The 17980-nt window shown below is 49.3% G+C and overlaps 1 protein-coding gene across 2 annotated transcripts in view; it reads left to right on the plus strand.

The window, feature by feature from the left end:
- LOC123377272 (interleukin 1 receptor accessory protein) overlaps window positions 1-15408 on the plus strand; it is a 66002-nt gene extending 50594 nt beyond the window's left edge. Inside the window, exon 11 of one of the 2 annotated variants that reach the window (XM_045029951.1) lies at window positions 11923-15408. In XM_045029951.1, the coding sequence (XP_044885886.1) occupies window positions 11923-12605 (683 nt within the window). In that variant the 3' untranslated portion in view covers window positions 12606-15408. Of the gene's footprint in view, window positions 1-5029; window positions 6785-11922 lie in introns of those variants that run through there. The other variant, XM_045029953.1, reaches the window with a different exon arrangement.
- The last annotated feature ends 2572 nt before the right edge of the window (window positions 15409-17980 follow it).

A 17980-nucleotide genomic window follows, 5' to 3' on the forward strand; every position in this document is an offset into this window, starting at 1 on the left:
TGGACGGGGAGTGAGTTACAGCACTGTGGGCGGCTTTATTGCGCTGTAACTCTCAAGTGTAGCCAAGGCCTGAGACAAAGGGGAAGGACTGTGGCTCCTCCTTCCTTCCACCCACTGACAATCCCAGGTGGGAGGAGGCTCAGGAGAACGATTTTTATGTCACCAAACCATGGAGCCAAGTTCAGTAGGGACCACAGAGCAGTTCCCACCAGGTGTTTGCACGAGTGTCACTTGACAGCATCATCTGTCCCTTTACGAAAACGTACCGTTTTACAGCAGGCTCCAGTCCTGACTGGGGGCTTTGGGCACCGACTCAAAGTGAAAATAGCAGGTTAGTTCAGCCCCTGCCAAGCACAAGACAGCTGAGGGAGGGTTTGGTGAACACTGGTGATTTAAGTTGTTTTGGTTTTTCCTAGGCTAAATCTTCAGGGTTTATTCTACTTCTTAACACAATTTTGAGGCAGCCATGGACTAAAAAGTGCAGTTCTGTGTTGAGAAGAGACTCTGTAAACTTGGCATCTCCTTCCGCAGCAGATCTGCTCCCGGTGCCTGTTAGCAGTCAGATCAGCAAGCTGATATTTTTATTGTTTTCTGCTCCAGTTCACCTTGCAGAGCTGATGCTGCTCTGGGAGAGAGAGTTTCTGTCCCTTCTTGTGCATCAACAGGATTGATTCATTAAGTTCCCGTTGTGGGTTGGAAGGCATAGTTCAGCCTACTTTGTCTTTATTGCTGGTGGTGATGTACAAGAAGGAAAGAATCCAGCTTGCCTCTCAGATCCCAGGGCGGGTCTGCAGGGCTGGCAGTTAGACATAAAACGTGTTTGCGGGCAGGTAAGTTTGAGTCCCTGAGAGGCGATACACTTGGAACCCCAGAATGTCATTTTTGCAGTAAGCTCCAGGTAGAGCAGTTCATTAAGGGTGAGATGTGGCACCAAGGTCCCATGGCCCCAGTGTAGGAACAATGATGGCAGGAACAAGGTAGGCCCATGTTGTCGGAACATGAATGGGCGGCTCCTCACTCAGTGAGAAGGGAAAGACAGTAACAGAAAACGAAAGTGCTCCGCTTAGGAAGGAATAATCAACTGCATAAATACAAAATGGGAAACGACTGCCTAGGAAGGAGTGTTGCAGAAAAGGATCTGGGGGCTATAGAGGATCACTAACTAAATATGAGTTAACAATGTAACACTGTTGCCAAAAAGGTGAACATCATTCTGGGATGTATTGGCAGGAGTGTTGCAAGCAAAATACAAGAAGTAATTCTTCTGTTCTGTTAGGCGCTGATCAGATCTCAGCTGGAGTATTGTGTCCAGTTCTGGGCACCACATTTCAGGAAGGATGGGGACAAATTGGAGAATGTCCAGAGAAGAGCAACAAAAATGATTAAAGGTCTAGAAAACATGACCTGTGAGGGAAGACTGGAAAAATTGGGATTGTTTAGCCTGGAGAAGAAAAGACTGAGAGGGGACATGAGAACAAACTTCAACAAATACCTAAAAGATTGTTATAAAGAGGAGGGTGATAAATTGTTCTCCTTAACCTCTGAGGATCGGACAAGAAGCAATGGGCTTACATTGCAGCAAGGGAGGTTTAGGTTAGAAATTAGGAAAAAAACTTCCTGTCGGGGTGGTTAAGCACTGGAATAAATTGCCCTGGGAGGTTGTGGAATCTCCATCATTGGGGGTTCTTAAGATTAGACAAACACTTGCCAGGGATGGTCTAGATAATACTTAGTCCTGGCTCAGTGCAGAGAGCTGGACTAGACGACCTATGGAAGTCCTGTCCAGTCCTACGTTACTGTAACGAAGCCAAGCCCGCATGGGGCAGAATGTTCCACGAGCAGATTGGCTGGTTGCGTTAGGAAGTGCTTAACTCTTTCCTTTCCTTCTGGTGTTAGTCCCAGATGCCCATTAACAGACTGCTCTCTTCCCTGCCTCGTATGGTTCACACCTCTGCTCGTTACGTTCCACAGCTATTTTATATCAGCAGGAAGGACAGCTCTGCCTCTGACCTACAGCTCCACTGTTCTGTTCTGGCCTTGCTCTCAAAGGGAGCTGGCTGCTGTGATTCTCTCATAACCCAGCAAATGCACACTCTGCTTGGGAACTAACGCTAGATCGTCCTCTGCCTTTCACTCTGGTGTTCTCACCCCGCTTTCTCTCCATGTGCAATATCACCCATTCTGCCTCCTCGGGGACTGGTCCAGTTCAAAACAACAGAGCATCTTTCCTCTCAAAGGCTCCCAAAGCGCTTTCCAACAGCGTGCACAGGGATTGCTTCATCCGCCTCGTGTGTGGAACCCAGAGGTTGTTTGGCACAGGACGTGAGGAATAGCTTATCCATGTGAAAAGTGCCATGGGAATTTCATGGTGGTGAGCGTGTGAAGGTGGCATTTCCAGCAGCCTGGTGCCCTCGCGCCATACCAGAATTTCAATACGGCGTGACTCAGTGGGACAGTCATCTCTAGAGCTGGCCAAAAGTTATTCACAAGTTTCAGTACATGATTCAAATTATTTGGTGAATGTTTTTTACCATTATTCAGCCCATTCTAAGCAGCATCTGCTGACTGGCCAGCACCACTCCCTGCAGCCCCTAGCCAATCCGTGGCACTCTTCCAGCAAAGAGTTGTTTCAACCTTCCTCTTCTTGCCTTGTAAGATCTGGCCGGATCGTATCTGAAGGCAGCGGGTCTGCAGGCAGACAGCGGTATCCTGCCCTCAGGGCAAGCCTGAGCCTCTTCCTAAACTCTCCACAGAGAGAGAGAAGCGGCAGAGACCTGATTAAAAAAAATAAAGAGCTAAAAGAAACAAATCAGCCAAGTCCAGCACTACTGCTCAGCCATGCACTGTGCTAAGGACTCCGGGGGGGGGCAGAGCTTTCAGTCGAGCTCAGCCGTAATGCGGGTCATTGTCAGCGTAGCCGTCGCTTTGTGTCTGAGCTGTCGGGCTCTTCTGCTGCGTGTCCTTGCACAAAAAGAAAAGCTCCTTGTTTAAATCCCCCGTGGGGCGTGGTGACGTCTGCCGCTGCGCATCTGGCGACACCCATCACCAGGCGACTCTGGCCACTCCTCTGCCCTGTCGGAAGAAACCAATCTGGTGCCCAGGTCAAACAAGCGTGGCCCCAGGCTGCCTGTGGCTGCTTCCAGCACCAGCCTCTACGGTGTGGCTCCAACCTCCTGACCCTGAGAGTGCCACGGGGACGTGTGGAACAAGGAGTGCAGAAAAGGCCTCTCCCCATCCTCATGCTCCCTTGCAAAAGTGTGTTTAAAATGCACCGGCCACGTCCTGTGCCAAAACAAGAGAATGTGCCCGAGAGACAGTGACACTCCGTGCATGGGCTCTAGTCCCCACCACTCAGCTGCCTCTCGCTGCCTCCGGCATGGACAGTGGGGTGGCTGGCATCAGCGCAGCCCGTCTCTGGGGGTGACCAGGGAGCCAGATTAGCTAAACCCGGCTTCCTAGAATGAGAATCCACTAACTCCTGACTGACAGGCCCCAGCGAATTCCTAAAGCAAGTGGGCCACAGGAATCTGCCTGCCACGCTGTGCCTGCAAGCTTCCTTCTCTTGCTCTTGCTCTGCACGCGCATGTCTCTGCTTCTCTCCTGCCTGCCCATATCCCTTTGCTGTCTCTCCCTTCCAGCCCGATCTAGGGACCTCTTGCCTTCAAGCCCAACCAGGGGTGCTTCCAGACCCATCTGTGTGACGCAGGCTCACAGCAATGGTCAGCAGTTACCACCTTCTGGTTAGGTCCCCCAAGTGCCCGTCCCAGCCCACCTGGACAGTGGCGAGGTCATGTTCAGTGGCCGGGCCAGATACGGCATTGCTGCTGCTCCCCCATCACACATCGCTGGGCTTCAACTCATCTACCTCTTAGGGAAACATGACAGACCCTGAGGTGGCTTTGGGCAGCTGGTACCCTGGCCCAGAGCCTGCACCTGTGTGATAGGGGGAGGATTATGCTGTCCTTGATGACGAAGCAGAGGGAGATGGATTATCCCTCCAGTTCGGCTGGCAGGAGCGAATCAGACACCCTTGGCGGCTCAGTGCCGTTACATTCCAGTGTTACTTTCTTTTCCATTATATTTTCTGCCCGTGAACTACGGAAGCAGCCGCTGGGAGATGCGCTCTCAGAAGGACATTGCATTAATTTTGTGAAGGTGGCTAAGGCAAATCTGCTCGCTGCTGCTGGAAATCAAAGGCATCCTCTACTGTGTCACTGACTCTCGTGGTGTCACTTTAGAGACCCCACATGAAAAAGCCTGGTGTGCCGGAGGTCACTGCATCTGGGAACATTGTGGAGGTGCCCTCGTTGCAGTGATGTGGGAGCCAGGAGCAGTAGCTTAATAATAGGTCCCGGAGAATAGTTGGAACTCCAGCAATTCAAAATTAAATTAACCCTCAGAACACGCCTGTGGGTGGATAATTACTATCCCCGTCTCAGAGAGGGGGAAACTGAGGCAGGGGAGTGAAATGATTTACCCACAGGCCCGTCTGTGTGACAGCAGGATTAAAACACAGATGTTCCTGGCTTCTCTTAGATCTCATCTCCCTCTAGCTGCAGTGACAGCATTGCCCAGGTGGAGGACACCCCGTGACAGCCATGCGTGGCTCCAGTAGCTTGCGTGGTCTCCTTTTTGTGTCCCACTTATAACAGGGATAAATCCAGGCCGGCCCAAAGCAGCCTCACTCTCCACACGCGGCCTTCCGCCAGCGATCGAGACTATCACTGTAACGTGGCGCGATGGCGTTTACCTAGCACTGGCTCTGAGCGACCCCAGCCACGCTCTGCCCGTGGCTTGGAGAGGAGGGGTTGGGCGTGGGGTAGCGGTTCCCTTGTGGATCAGAGAGGGCCCGGCTGCTGGGCAGGAGGGGGGTGCTGGCTGCTGGAGCGGAGGCCTGCCTGAAGTGGCTGGGATATCCCCATGCAGTCTCTCAGAGGGGCTCAGCCTCCCAGGAGGGTCTGCTTCGCTGCAGTCGCTCAGCGGCGCGTTCTCCGCCGTCACTAACCAGCTCGGTGTCTTTCTCTCCCAGTTGTCACAGACGAAACTCTGAGCTTCATCCAGAAAAGCCGCCGCCTGCTCGTTGTGTTGAGCCCCAACTACGTCCTTCAGGGCACGCAAGCCCTTCTGGAGCTCAAAGCCGGGCTGGAGAACATGGCCTCCCAGGGCAGCATCAGAGTCATCCTGGTCCAGTACAAAGCCATCAAGAAGAGCAAGGTGAAGGAGCTGAAGCAGGCCAAGACTGCGCTCACTGTCATCAAGTGGAAAGGCGAGAAGTCCAAGTACCCACGGGGCAGGTTCTGGAAGCAGCTGCAGGTGGAGATGCCACTGAAGAAGACGACCAGGCGTGCTACCATCAGTGAGCAGGAGCTTTCCGATTCCTCCCTGCAAGATGTTTGATAGAGGAGGGGATAGTGAGGCTGGGGAGGGGACAAGAATGTGTCCACTGAGGGTTTACAGTGAAGGATTCCGTCTCGAGCATTTCAGAACGGCACCTCCCTACGGCGCTTCAAACTGCCCTGGTCAGAGAAGAGCTCACTGGCCACTGTTTCAAACGAGCCCCCTTTTATTTAGCTGGACAAGACCTGGTCAGCGTTACATCCACTCTCAGGGGCTAAATGTTTGCCATCCAGGAGGGGTGCAAGCATCCTTTGGGGGAAGGGAGATGTTTGCATGGGTCAGCGTTCTCACTCTTCGGATCTGACCTGAGCCCTGCCCTGTATTCTGGGACCTCGATCCCCCTTTCTCTCCTTAAGACCTTTCATCCCTTCTGATTAGTGGCTCATGGCGGTAGCGACCCCTCAGAGAAGCACCAGGCCAGTTTGAACAAAGTCACCAGACTGGCTGTTATGCGTTCAGTATGGGACGTACACTACAGCACATGTCCACACCTAACACTCGGCTGGCCCGTACCGTTCCTGGACATGTTCCCATGGGAACGACTCCCTTCAGGGACTTTACAAATGTGAAGCGATTGTCACAGAAACGTACTTATGTTTTGTTTGGAAGGTACTACTTGGTGGTATTTGTTTTACAGCCCTTCTGGCAAAAGCTGGCCCAGCTCAGAAACTCATGGCAGTCTTCTGAGTTTCCAAGCCCCTGTGGTGCCCAATCCTCGGAATCGAGGCGAGTTTCTCCATTAATACAGTGCCGCAGAGCCTGCCTTCACATGCACGTGTGACCCTTATTCGTAGAACAAGCTCAGGGACTTCATAAGGGTTGCAGACGGCTCCGTTTTACTGCTGAAGAGCAATGATGCTGCTGGGCATTGGAAAACACTGTGGAAGGAGTTGAAGGAGACATTTTGTTTCAAAACCAAAACCCAAACCACCTCTCTCCAAGTTCTGCCCACATCTACATGCACTTGGTACGTGAGTCAACCAGCACATCTGTTGCTGCCAGACATGCGTGGGGTGGCACTTCAGAGAGCTCACATTGCACTGGGATGTCCGCACTTACTGCTCTCCCGGCTCAGAAGTGCCGCAATGACAACGTTGCTTGTATTTCACAGTATATAACAGGCGGACCTCAGCAGCTCTTGTTGAGACACCTAGGACTGAGTCTGCACTAGGGTGACCAGATGTCCCGATTTTAAAGGGACAGTCCCGATATTTGGGGGGGGTTCTTATATAGACTATTACCCTCCACCCCCATCGCAATTATTCACACTTGCTGTCTGGTCGCCCTAGTCTGCACATACATTCCAGATGTTCGGGGAAGGCTGAATGCCCCCTGCACAGATTTTTAAGGAGTATGAAGCAATAAAGCATTTTTATTTATTCTCTTACTTGTCCTGATGTTTGGTTTTGTAGAGCCACACTTTTTAAAACAACGGTTATGGAAGTGTATTTGCCAACCTATATTTTGTTTCTGAATTCCCACTCTCTGAAGTGAGAAGCACCAAGGATACTAGCAGGGCTGGACGTGCAAGAAGCACTGCGACGCACAAGGGGAGCGGTTCTGGGCCACTGGCACATGTCTGACCGGTCCTGACAAGTGTCTTTCCTGGTCTTAATAGTGCCCGTCAGTGCTGGGCCCCGGTGCACCAGTCCTGCCTGCCGTCCAGCTGTTCCTTCATGCTCTCACTCTGTTCCCCCCGGTGACGTCAGTGGTAACGCCCCCCCGTCATCAGTGGCAGCAGGGTTAGGCCGGGAGCTTTTGAAAATTCCGCTCTGGGCTGCTTTACCCTGGATTAGACAGGAGGCAGCGGCACTGGCTGGAAGAGGCAAGGGCTTGGCATGCAGGCCTTTCCCATTGTCAGCTCACTGGGGCAAGCATCGGACTCATCACAGAGCCCAGCATAATGGGACTGGCTCTGGCTGGCGCGTTGAGACTCTGCTGTGATAGAAACGTTTACTAATGATAAATATTAGAGGACAGTCGGTTCTCGGGGCAGGTCAGCTCTGCCCTGCTTTCCTAGGGAAGGAGGATTGGTTTTCCCAGGTGTCTGTAGATTTGTTAATCATTTACTATTGTCCTAAAATTCTCTGCCTCCCTTGAGGCACCTAGCTGTCTTGGTACATGGGGGCGTTTTTGCTTTATTCTGGAACCGAGCGTTACTCCTGGTAAATGCATGTACGTTGTTTGTGGCTAAGATTGTAACTCTTGGTTGACCTGTAACTCGCCCTGTCACTCGAGCAGTGTCAGGCTATCCGGAGCTGCTCACAAGCGCGAGTACCAGCCTCAGGGCAGATTGTGAAGAAATGGCACAAACCCCAAACTGGGTGTGAGTCCGAAACCTAGATTTCACTAGCCAAGTATCTAGTGTGAACTCAAGCACTGTGACAGCCTTAACATGGAGTCACAGACAGTCCCCTTGGGCAATCCAATCTATCTTGCCACCTAGGTAAGCTTGTCCTTGTGATAGATGGTCCCTTACCCCCCCAAAATCACAACAATATTCAGGTTACTCCCAGTCCCAAACGTCCAGTCACTGACTCCAGGTCAGTTGCATCCTAGATATCCCACCAGAGCCAACACTTGTAGCCAATCCTATAATAAAGAAACCAGATTTATTAAGTAAGAAAAGAAATGAGAGCTCTTTCCAAGGTTGCAGCAGGTAACATACGCACACCAATGGGTTACCGTCTGAGGTTACAAAGGGGTAACAGAAGTTGCTGTAATATGCAAGTTCTGTGCCCTTTAGGACTAACCTATGCTAAGCCCTGGGGATCTCTTGATTAGGCTTAGAAATCTTTGCCCCTAAGTGTTCCAGCAGCACAGAGCTGGAGGTTCTTCTTGCTGGGGATTTTTATGCCCTTCCTCCCCGAGCTCTAAGTGATGGGATGAGTTTACACGCAGGTCTCCTCTTCTGGGAGGGCGGGGAAAGGGGGCGAACACAATTAATAATGATTTTGTTCTTTGACGTTTCACAATGGCTCCTTTGGTTTCAATGGGCTTTCTTGCAGGGCAGGGCCTAACCGTTTCTGCAGGAAGCCAGCATTTTACATGAGTTCATGCTCCTTTCCTGTGTGATGAGTTACACACCTACAGAGGTTTACAATGCAAACGCTTAATGTTACCTTATAAGAAGGGCTACAGATGTTAAGCGAGATTAATACATGCAGCATTCTACAAGTATTTCATAAAGTGTTAACACATTTTTATAGTTGTGCTGTGCCGGAGATACAGCCACGGTCCCATTCTGGCAAAGCCTTTACGCACATACTTAGTTGTAAGGAAATGAATAGTCCTGGTGACTCCAAGTCCCAAGTGGCTTCCTGGAAGTCAGCAGAACTTCACATTTGCTGAGGGTAAAGCAAGTATTTTGCTGTGCTGGGGCTGTCATCCACCGCTGGCTCTGCAGGAGGCAGTGTGGTTTCCTGCCGCCGTAAACTCAGTCTCCATGTTTTCACTTGTGATATAATCAGCACCTCACAGTTTATAAAACTTGGTAAAGGATTAACCTGTAACGTGCATTGTTTTGTCCCATTTCTTCCTGCTGGGGCTATGGAATCTCCTTGCTATAAACGTAGGCAGAGTTACCTTCAAGCAGCTGTGACATCTGCATGCAGGATGGAAGGCCCCGCATCGCACTCCGAACACTTTTTGTTGTATTCTAAGTTGATTTAAAAACCAGCCTGCATGCATGAAATCTGAATGTCCCCACATCTCCCAGACATTAGCATCTTGCATCTCACCACTGGCTTAGGTACCAAGAGATCCTTTGTTAGAGATTTATCTTAGGAAAGATCCTCCCCTAGTGTAAATCAGCGTAACTCCATCAATATCAATGATTCAAGATGCTTGTGCCCACTCCCTGACAGGATTACCAAGAGGTAGGCAATCTCCATCAATCCAATGAAGAGTAAAAGCATGCAAGGTACCAGTGACTGCAATGTTAGGCCAGCATTTGGCTTTTTGAATGTCCCATGCATAGGGCAGATGCAGGGGCCCGTCCCAAATAAGCCTGTCCACTTATTTATGAATGGCATTTGGTTCCCAGTGCAGGATTTTAGCACAGCTCGTACCTTTAATTTGGTGCGTTCATCTGACTCTGTGCTGTAACGTTACATTAGTCAATAGACAGCTAAACGTAAAGTCCTTCATTTTATCTCACTGTGGAGGAGGACCAGCTTTGCACACATTGGAATGGACTTTGCTTTCCATTTCATATGCTCTTTTAAGGCCTTTTTCCATTCTACGTTTTCTCACTTTTGTGACATATCAGTATTGTTGGGTTTTATATATATATATATATATATATATATATATACACACACTTTTAAATAAAATGTTTATTTTCACTTTTGTATTTCAGTCTTTGCACGGTTCTCCTGAGTTTCATTTTACTCCATTGCTTCCTCAGCAAATATGTGTAGCCAAGGCAAAATGTTCTGTCCCAGTGGCAATATCTACAGTAAGTAGAACCCTAGCGGGTGGAAGTCACCCCTGTGCAGAGACCCAGCATCATGAGACCTAGGTATCACCTCAGTCACATGTATGCCATCCAAATAGTGGTACCTATTCATGTTATAAATAGCACCCAAAGGCCCCAATCAGGGGGCCCCTTGTTGTAGGGGCTGTGTGCACACACACACACAGAGAGAGAAAGTTCCTGCCCTGAAGAGCTTTCAGTCTAAAAAAACAAAAGGGGGATGGCATGGCTATTACCCCCATTTTACAGATGGGGAAATTGAGGCACGGAGTAAGTGACTTACCCAAGGTCGCGCAAGAAGTCTGTGTCAGAGCTAGGAATTCATCCTTAATCAAAGTCAACCTCTCCCTTAAGCGCTTATTCTCCCATCATCCATTTGTCTGGGAAGGCTTCTCATTCTGCTCAGGCTTGCCTCTTTCCTATCTACATACTAGCAGGTTGTTGATGCACAAACTAGCCTTTCCAGGCTGCTAGCCAAATGAATGCTTAGGGCACTAGACGTACTCTAACTTTACAGCCTTTAAAGGGCTAATAGAAATGTGTCGCTTTTAGGTTCCTTTTGCACATAACTTTGGGGTGCTCTGCGGTGCACACAGATGCTACCTAAATTTGCAGGCACCAGACCAGAGACCTTCACAACGAAATCACGAGCGAGTAACATTTCCTGCCGGAAAAGCCGATCTCTGTCCTCCCCCCAGTCTGGTTCTGCATTGCACAGCTGAGACCAGACAAGCTTGTTAAAACTACTGAATGACGCAGCAACGTAACCTTCCCATGAGGCAGCTCCTAGACGTCAGGGTCTGAACAAGGGCGACAGAAGTTGCTGGGTTTTCTTTCCTGTGCAAAGGAAGCGCTTTATAGGGGATTTTTCTTCTTGTGTTTATTAAAGTTTTCCCTCCAGCACACTCTGCCCCAGTCAGACACTACCAAGTCCCAGCTACCCTGTGCCAGATGCCATCGCTCACAATGCGTGGCCAACCCTCCTGTGTTTATTACCATGAAAACCTAATGATGTCAATTACGGTGAGTTAATTTGCTTAGTGGCACAACCCTATTAATCTCCATCCTGTTCACTGTGAAGCCATTAGTCACAACTCTTGCATTTATCAGCCGCTAATACACTGTATAACCTGCATCATCTGAGCTAGAGCCAGAAAGTCTAAGGCTGTTCCTTGGTTCAGTTCCATTTCAGTACTATTAATAATAGTAAATACACAGGGCTTGTCTTGCACCTTTCTATCTAAGGAGCTCGCCTTACTGTACAAACTTTAATGAAGCCCTCTGCAAGGCAGTACTTTTATTGTCCCCATTTTAGAGAAGGGTGAACTGAGACATAGAGGAGTCAAGGGCCAACATTTTCAAAGGTCTCTAATTTGGGATGCTTCAATTTTTGGATGTCCAATGTGAGACAAGAAGAGGTGGCTTTCTGGAGTTGGCGAGAAGCCCCCAATGATGTCCATTACAGGTGTAGCCTTCTGAAAAACAGGCTCTCAGAGCCAGATGAACTGTTTGTTTTCCTAGATTCCAAGGCCAGAAGGGACCATTTTTGATCATCTAGTCTGACCTCCTGCAGAGCACAGGCCAGAGACCTGCCCCACACTAATCCCGAGATTATATCTTCTAAAACACATTGGCATTGCTCTGGTGATGCAAAACAGCTGTAAACCCGATAGGCAGGTAATTCCCTACCGATCCCTTGGGGAGACTCTTGTCCCTTCCTGTGAAGTAGGTGCTCCTGGCAGTGCTGGGGACAGAATACTGGACCAGGTCGAACACTGGTCTGGCCTGGTTTGGTTTGCTCCTAAATTCACTACCAGCCTTGTAAAGAAAACTTACCAGATAGACACAGAATCTGCTTGTCACCGTGATGGGGATGCTGACTGAAAAATCAGCTCTTATATTTGTTGTGTGCCAGGACCATGGGTAAGTAAAAGTTTGCTGGGCTGACTAACCAATTTCTCTCTTCTCCAGCTGGGAAGGGCAATGCATGTGTCCAGTGAAATAGCCTCATTTGGCTTTGTTCTCCTCTCCCGCCCTTGCCTCTCTAGATACCACTGAGGCAGTTTTCAACTTCATTCAGCGAAGCCGGAGGATGATCGTGGTGCTGAGCCCCGATTACCTGACGGAGAAGAGCATCAGCTTGTTGGAGTTGAACCTGGGCATCGTGTGCCAGAACGCCATCTCCACCAAGCTCATTGTGGTGGAGTACAGGCCGCTGCAGGTCACCCATCCTGGCATTCTCCAGCTGAAGGAGTCTGTCTCCTTTGTGACCTGGGACGGGGATCAATCCAAGCCATCTGGCTCCAAGTTCTGGAAAGCCTTACGCCTCGCCCTGCCCCTGAGGAGCCTGAGCTCTGGCTCGGGTTGGAACGAGAGTTGCTCCTCGCAGTCAGACATCAGCCTGGATCCCGTCCAGAGGAGGACGAGCAGGTTGAAAGGCCAGAGGGAACTGCAGAGCTCCAGAACGGGCGCTGCTGCTCAGAGCAGGGCGGCCCCAGAACCCAGGCCAAAGACCAAGCACCGAGCCAAGCGGTTCATGCCATGTCAGTGTTGTGTGACGTACTGTGACCATGGCGATAAACTCAGGCAGAAGAGCCGAGCCGTGCCCAAGTCCAGATGGGAGACTCACCTCTGCAAGCCGGTCTCGGGCGGAAACAGACCGGAGCCCCTGGCTGCACAGCTCTGCCAGTACACCAATATGTCCAACAACAACGACGTCTGCGTTCTGTAGCCGAGTTCCCGGCCCACAGCAGAGCCGCTGGGGATGCAGGGCGAATGGAGCAATGACGAGGGTTTTCAGGATTTCCCGGACTGGCTCCGCTTCCTTCCACATGGCCCGATTCTTTTCCAGCCAAACAACGGCCAGGCAGGAGGGCCAGAGTGATGTTACCAAATGTTCCACTCATTGGCATTTGAGATAGGAAAGATCATCTAGTCCCAAGGTGATCTAGGGACCTCGGGGGCCTCACAGGGCATTTGCAGTTGGGTTGCTAAATAGAGATAAAAAGACATTTGGTATTTCCCTTATGTTGCTTTCCCCCATGAGGCGTTGCTGCAGTCGGCCCAGGGAGACAGGCGAAGGAAGAGTCCCTGTGAGGTGACTCGGAGGGGAGGTGTTGACTAAACAGTCTCCTTCTGAAGAGGTACAAAAGTATGACATGACCTCAGGCTTGACTCTACACCTTTGAGTCAATTAAAGCTTCATTCATTATTTCCTTGTGGGCAGGATCCAGTCCCAACTCCTGCCGAGGCCGGATTGGTCCCTTTCAGTGTTTTCCGTGGTGCTTTGTCATATCCTGGTTTAAAGGGACATGGTCACAGCTTTAAAAAATAACCCCCGACTCTCTGTAGGCCTTTTAGCGTGCCACTGGGCGAAGTGACTGTTAAGGTCATTGGAGCTGAAAGAGTGAAAAACAGTGTTCTCCAGACAACGCTCTGGGGGCAGATTTTCAGAGGCACGGAGGGGGTGAGGTGCCACTGCTCATTGCGCTTTCGAGAGTTTTCCCCTTTGTGCACAGGCTGTGTCAGTGGTGGCCTGTCGGGCCAGTTCCCCCGTTGGTTGAGATGGGCCTTTCACACAGCCACTAACATTTAGAGACATGGGGTGGCCAGCCCCAAAAGAGGCGAGATAAGGCCTGAAACACACTTAAAAACCCCACTGTTGAAACACCCTAGATTTCAAATGGACCGTGTCTCATTAAGTGATTCACGAAAAGGGTCCTGGATCACCTCCCTCGGGTCCGGCAGACCTTGCCGCCAGCATTTCCTGCTGTGCATCCTGAATTCCATTTTCATCTCGACACCCATTCCCCTCCACCCAGGGGGTTTGTAAATACTCCCACCTTCACCCCCTCAGCTGTCATTTGGTGTCACACATTGAGTTCTGGAGGCCTTTCCCTGGGAATTAATCCCTCCCCCAGCTCTTTAATTGGTCTGACTGCTTGTCTCTAAGTTAAGTGTGGCTGTTATTAATTTTTCTTCTGTGTGGGAGGGATGCGTCAGGAATCCCCTGTAGGAAGCGTGTGGCTACCAGCCCAGAGGCTCGGTTGGGGTCAATGGACGCAGCTGCATTGACATCATTGAGTCAGTGCTGAGGGTCTGGCCTACATCTGCCTGAGATTAATAGTGTCGGAGCACAGCGACCCTCCCGTCACTCTCTGAAAGTCGTACAGGTGGCATCCATTCCACCGCCTCTCTCCTGTGCCAAATCCTATACCCTTTTCTCTGTCATCAGGAGATTGAACATAACCCCTGGGGCTTTCCCAGTACGATTCATGAGGAACTAAAAAACGTAGCGCACAGCTGAGGCAAACGTTAGGAGGAAATGAAGAAATAAACACAGGGTTGTGGAGGAATTCCAAATGAAACTTGAGTCTGAAATGAGCAGCCCTGAGTAGTGTGAAAATTAGAATATCCTCAAGGTCTCGCCCATCATTCCACCCACAGCAGCACTGTTTCTGTCAGTCTTTCTCCAGGACTGCATGACGCCAAACTGTACATGACTCAAGCCAGCTTCATATAAAGTCACATCAACCTTGAGTGATGAAGTAGAGGAGGAGGAGTGAGGTTGTGTGTGGCAGGAGACCTAGGAAACTGCAGAGAGCTTTGTAAAAAGGAAGATGTTGGAGAGGCAGGTAAAATTGTGGAGGGCTGTAAAAATGGCAAATTCAGCCCTTGCTGGGACAAACTCCCGGCCCTCCAGGCAGGGAGGAGGTAAAATGCTAAGGGCCAAAACCTCAGATGGTGGAAGTGGGTGTGTAGCTCCACTGATTTCAGCAGAGGTGTGCCAGTTTATTCCAGCCGAAGAGCTGGCCTAATCTTTGATTATTTGCTATTATAACGACTGGGAGGAGAAGCTGAGCTTTGATATGTCACAAGAATGTGGACATTCATTTGCTGAAAATTGGTAAAGCTTTGTGGCAGCTCATGCTAATATGACCGGGATGGTTTCCTCTATCCAGCATACCTCAGCTGCCTGCAGAGCTCCAGTGACTGAACCTTAGAATACAGTTAGGTTCATTCCCGATTGTGTGTCCCCCTCATCTTAATTCTTTTGGGCAGAAATCACTTCAGCACAGAAGGATCCCAGCTCCTGGAGTCCTGTGATTTCTGTGGGAATCTCAGCTTTCATTTTAAAGAAAATTAGGTCTCTAGCCCTCATGCTTGTGTAGAAAAATGTAAAAATGTAATGCCTAACAGCGCCAAAAGCAGAAGGCAGCTAAATGAGCCCCACATTTCTTTGTTAAAATCACATGAATTTTAAGGGTCTGCACCAGGACTATGAATTGCATAAGGACTTGGGTGGGCCGTTTGCACAGGGGTGGATTCTACTCCATGAGAATAACGGTTAAACCATTTCACACTCCAACTGCTATTGGCAGGTGCAGCCCTAACAGTACAGGCATTGCTTTCCTCTTGGTAAAGATGCAGAGATATACATAGTCCTTTATCATGGGAATGGGGGTAGAAAAGGCACTTTCAGATCCATCCTTTTTTGACACATTTCTGGTATTAACATTAAAACTGACATTTTGTAGAAATGCTTCAGTCTCAGCACAATGTTGTCACCTTGGGCCTACTGTAGTATGTGATATCTCACATGTGCGTGCACACACACACACACACACACACACACACACACACACACACACCAGAGCTGTCCAGTTACCACAATCAGTCAAAGTGAATAGATCTCCCTCCTCAACTGTACAGAATCTCCTGGTACAGTAAAACATTCAGACTCTATGGAGTTTTCCCCTGTACTGAGATTGCTGGATTGAAATGCTAATAAGTGTTTGCTATACTGGAATAGATGGTTTGTTAGTTTCATACAGACCAGTATCTCCTGCCTCTGGCAGGGAGCAGCTGCTCATGCTCCAGAGGAAAATGTAAAGTCATAATGCACAAAGCCTTTAGTACAATATTTGTACAGAGAGCTCCAGCCCCAGCCGCTGGCCAGGTGATGTATTGAAGCATGAGGATTCCAAACAGAGCATGTTTCTAGGCGGGTCAGTTAAGGTGGAGGTTGGCCCACCCCTGCTTTTTTTATTCTCTTCCTCCCTAGAGATCTGCTGAACTACTGAAGCTCTGTGAAGCTCCGCTGTCTCCTTTCAGTTTCACTCTGCTCCTCCAACTGCAGATGGAGAAGAGACTTCTCATGTGTGGCAGGATGCAGAGACCATTGGCGGGCCAGGGCAAAGGTTTTGGGCTCCTTGCTCCCATCTGGAACGCATGCTGGGTGTTGTCAGCGCCTAAACTACACTTCAGCCATTTTAATCCTCGAGTTCCCAAATCTCACAATTATGTCTTATAGTGAAAGCCTCAAGGAGGATACTCCATTTAGGTTATCAAAGAGGAGATTAAGGGTGTCACTGGATTACAGGCTATAAATTTGATAATATTTGATAATAGAGGGTTCTTCAAACTAGCAGACAAAGTTATAATAAGAGCTAATGGCTGGAAGCTGAAGTGAGACAAATACACACTAGAAGTGTTGTAAGCAAGACATGAGAAGTAATTCTTCTGCTCTGATACAGCCTCAACTGGAGTACTGTGTCCAGTTCTGGGTGCCACATTTCAGGAAAGATGTGGACAAACTGGAGAAAGTCCAGAAAAGAGCAACAGAAATGGTTTAGAAAACATGACCTACGAGGGAAAATTGAAAAAAATGGGTTTGTTTAGTCTGGAAAAGAGAAGACTGAGAGGGGACATGTGAACAGTTTTCAAGTACATAAAAGTTTGTTACAAGGAGGAGGGAGAAAAATTGTTCTTAACTTCTGAGGATAGGACAAGAAGCAATGGGCTTAAATTTCACATTTCATCAGTTAATAAATGGGCTCGCTTTGGAATGTCCATCAGAGAAAGTCCCTGTTATTTTCATGTCTCTGCGTAGCCACGTTTCTGGAGTAAAAAGAACAGGAGGATTGTGGCACCTTAGAGACTAACCCATTTATTTGAGCATAAGCTTTCGTGGGCTACAGCCCACTTCATCGGACGCATAGGATGGAACATATAGTGAGGAGATAGATACACATACAGAGAGCATGAAAAGGTGGGAGTTGCCCAACCAACTCTCAGAGGCTAATTCATTAAGATGAGCTGTTGTTAGCAGGAGAAAAACCCTTTTGTAGTGATAATCAAGACAGCCCATCACAGACAGTTTGACAAGATACTTGACATGGGGAAATAGATTCAATGTGTGTAATGGCTCAGCTGGCAGGCAAACAGCCCTGGTCCATTCTGGGATGGAGACATGACTCTGTGCCAGGCTTGAATACTAATGAGGTACAGGGTCCAGTTTGGTCCCAGCTGCTCCCACTTCCCTCAAACCCACAGCTTCCAGGAACACCACCTCCCTCCTCATCCTCCCCAGCAGGCTCTCGCTACTGCCCCTTTCCTGAATTATTGATCCAGGTCTCGTTGGCTGTAAACTCTTTGGGGCCACCCCCTTGTATAGTGCTTGGACATTTATGGTGTTTTCTTAACAGCATTTGCCCCTTCTGTAGCACTTTCTATGCTGGGATCCCCGAACGTTCTACAGGGGTTAGTGCCTTCAGCCCCACAACACCCGGGTGGGGTAGGAAAGCACCGATAGCTCCATTTTACATGAGGCACAGAGAATGGCAGGGAATTGTCCAAGGTCACAGCAGAGCCAGGACGAGACCTCATGCCTCCCGACTTCCATTCCTGAGCTTGAACCACAAGGCCATCCTTCCCGTCAGCTATTGGCTGGCATGGACAATAGATCACCCTTGGCACCTCTATATGCTTTGTCATCTACAGATCCCTACACACTTTACAAAGGAAGGGACATATCATCATCCCTGTTTCATGGATGGGGAAACTGAGGCACAAAGAGTCGACATGACTCACCCAAGGACACATGGCAGGTCAGGGGCAGAGCTGGGACTAGCACCTGGAATTTCTGTTTCCTAGAATAGTTGCCGTAGCTACTCGAATATACTGCTAAGGCAGCCTGCCTTGGTGTCCCAGGGATACAACTGCGTCTGTATCTAACCTTGCTGATAATAACTGGTCACTGATCCCTTTCAGTTCTCCTCCTCTCTGGCTGGTGTTTGGGCTTCCTCTTTAAACAGACTCTGACAA

Source organism: Mauremys mutica, chromosome 9 (genome assembly GCF_020497125.1).
Source record: "Mauremys mutica isolate MM-2020 ecotype Southern chromosome 9, ASM2049712v1, whole genome shotgun sequence".
Taxonomy (NCBI): domain Eukaryota; kingdom Metazoa; phylum Chordata; order Testudines; family Geoemydidae; genus Mauremys; species Mauremys mutica.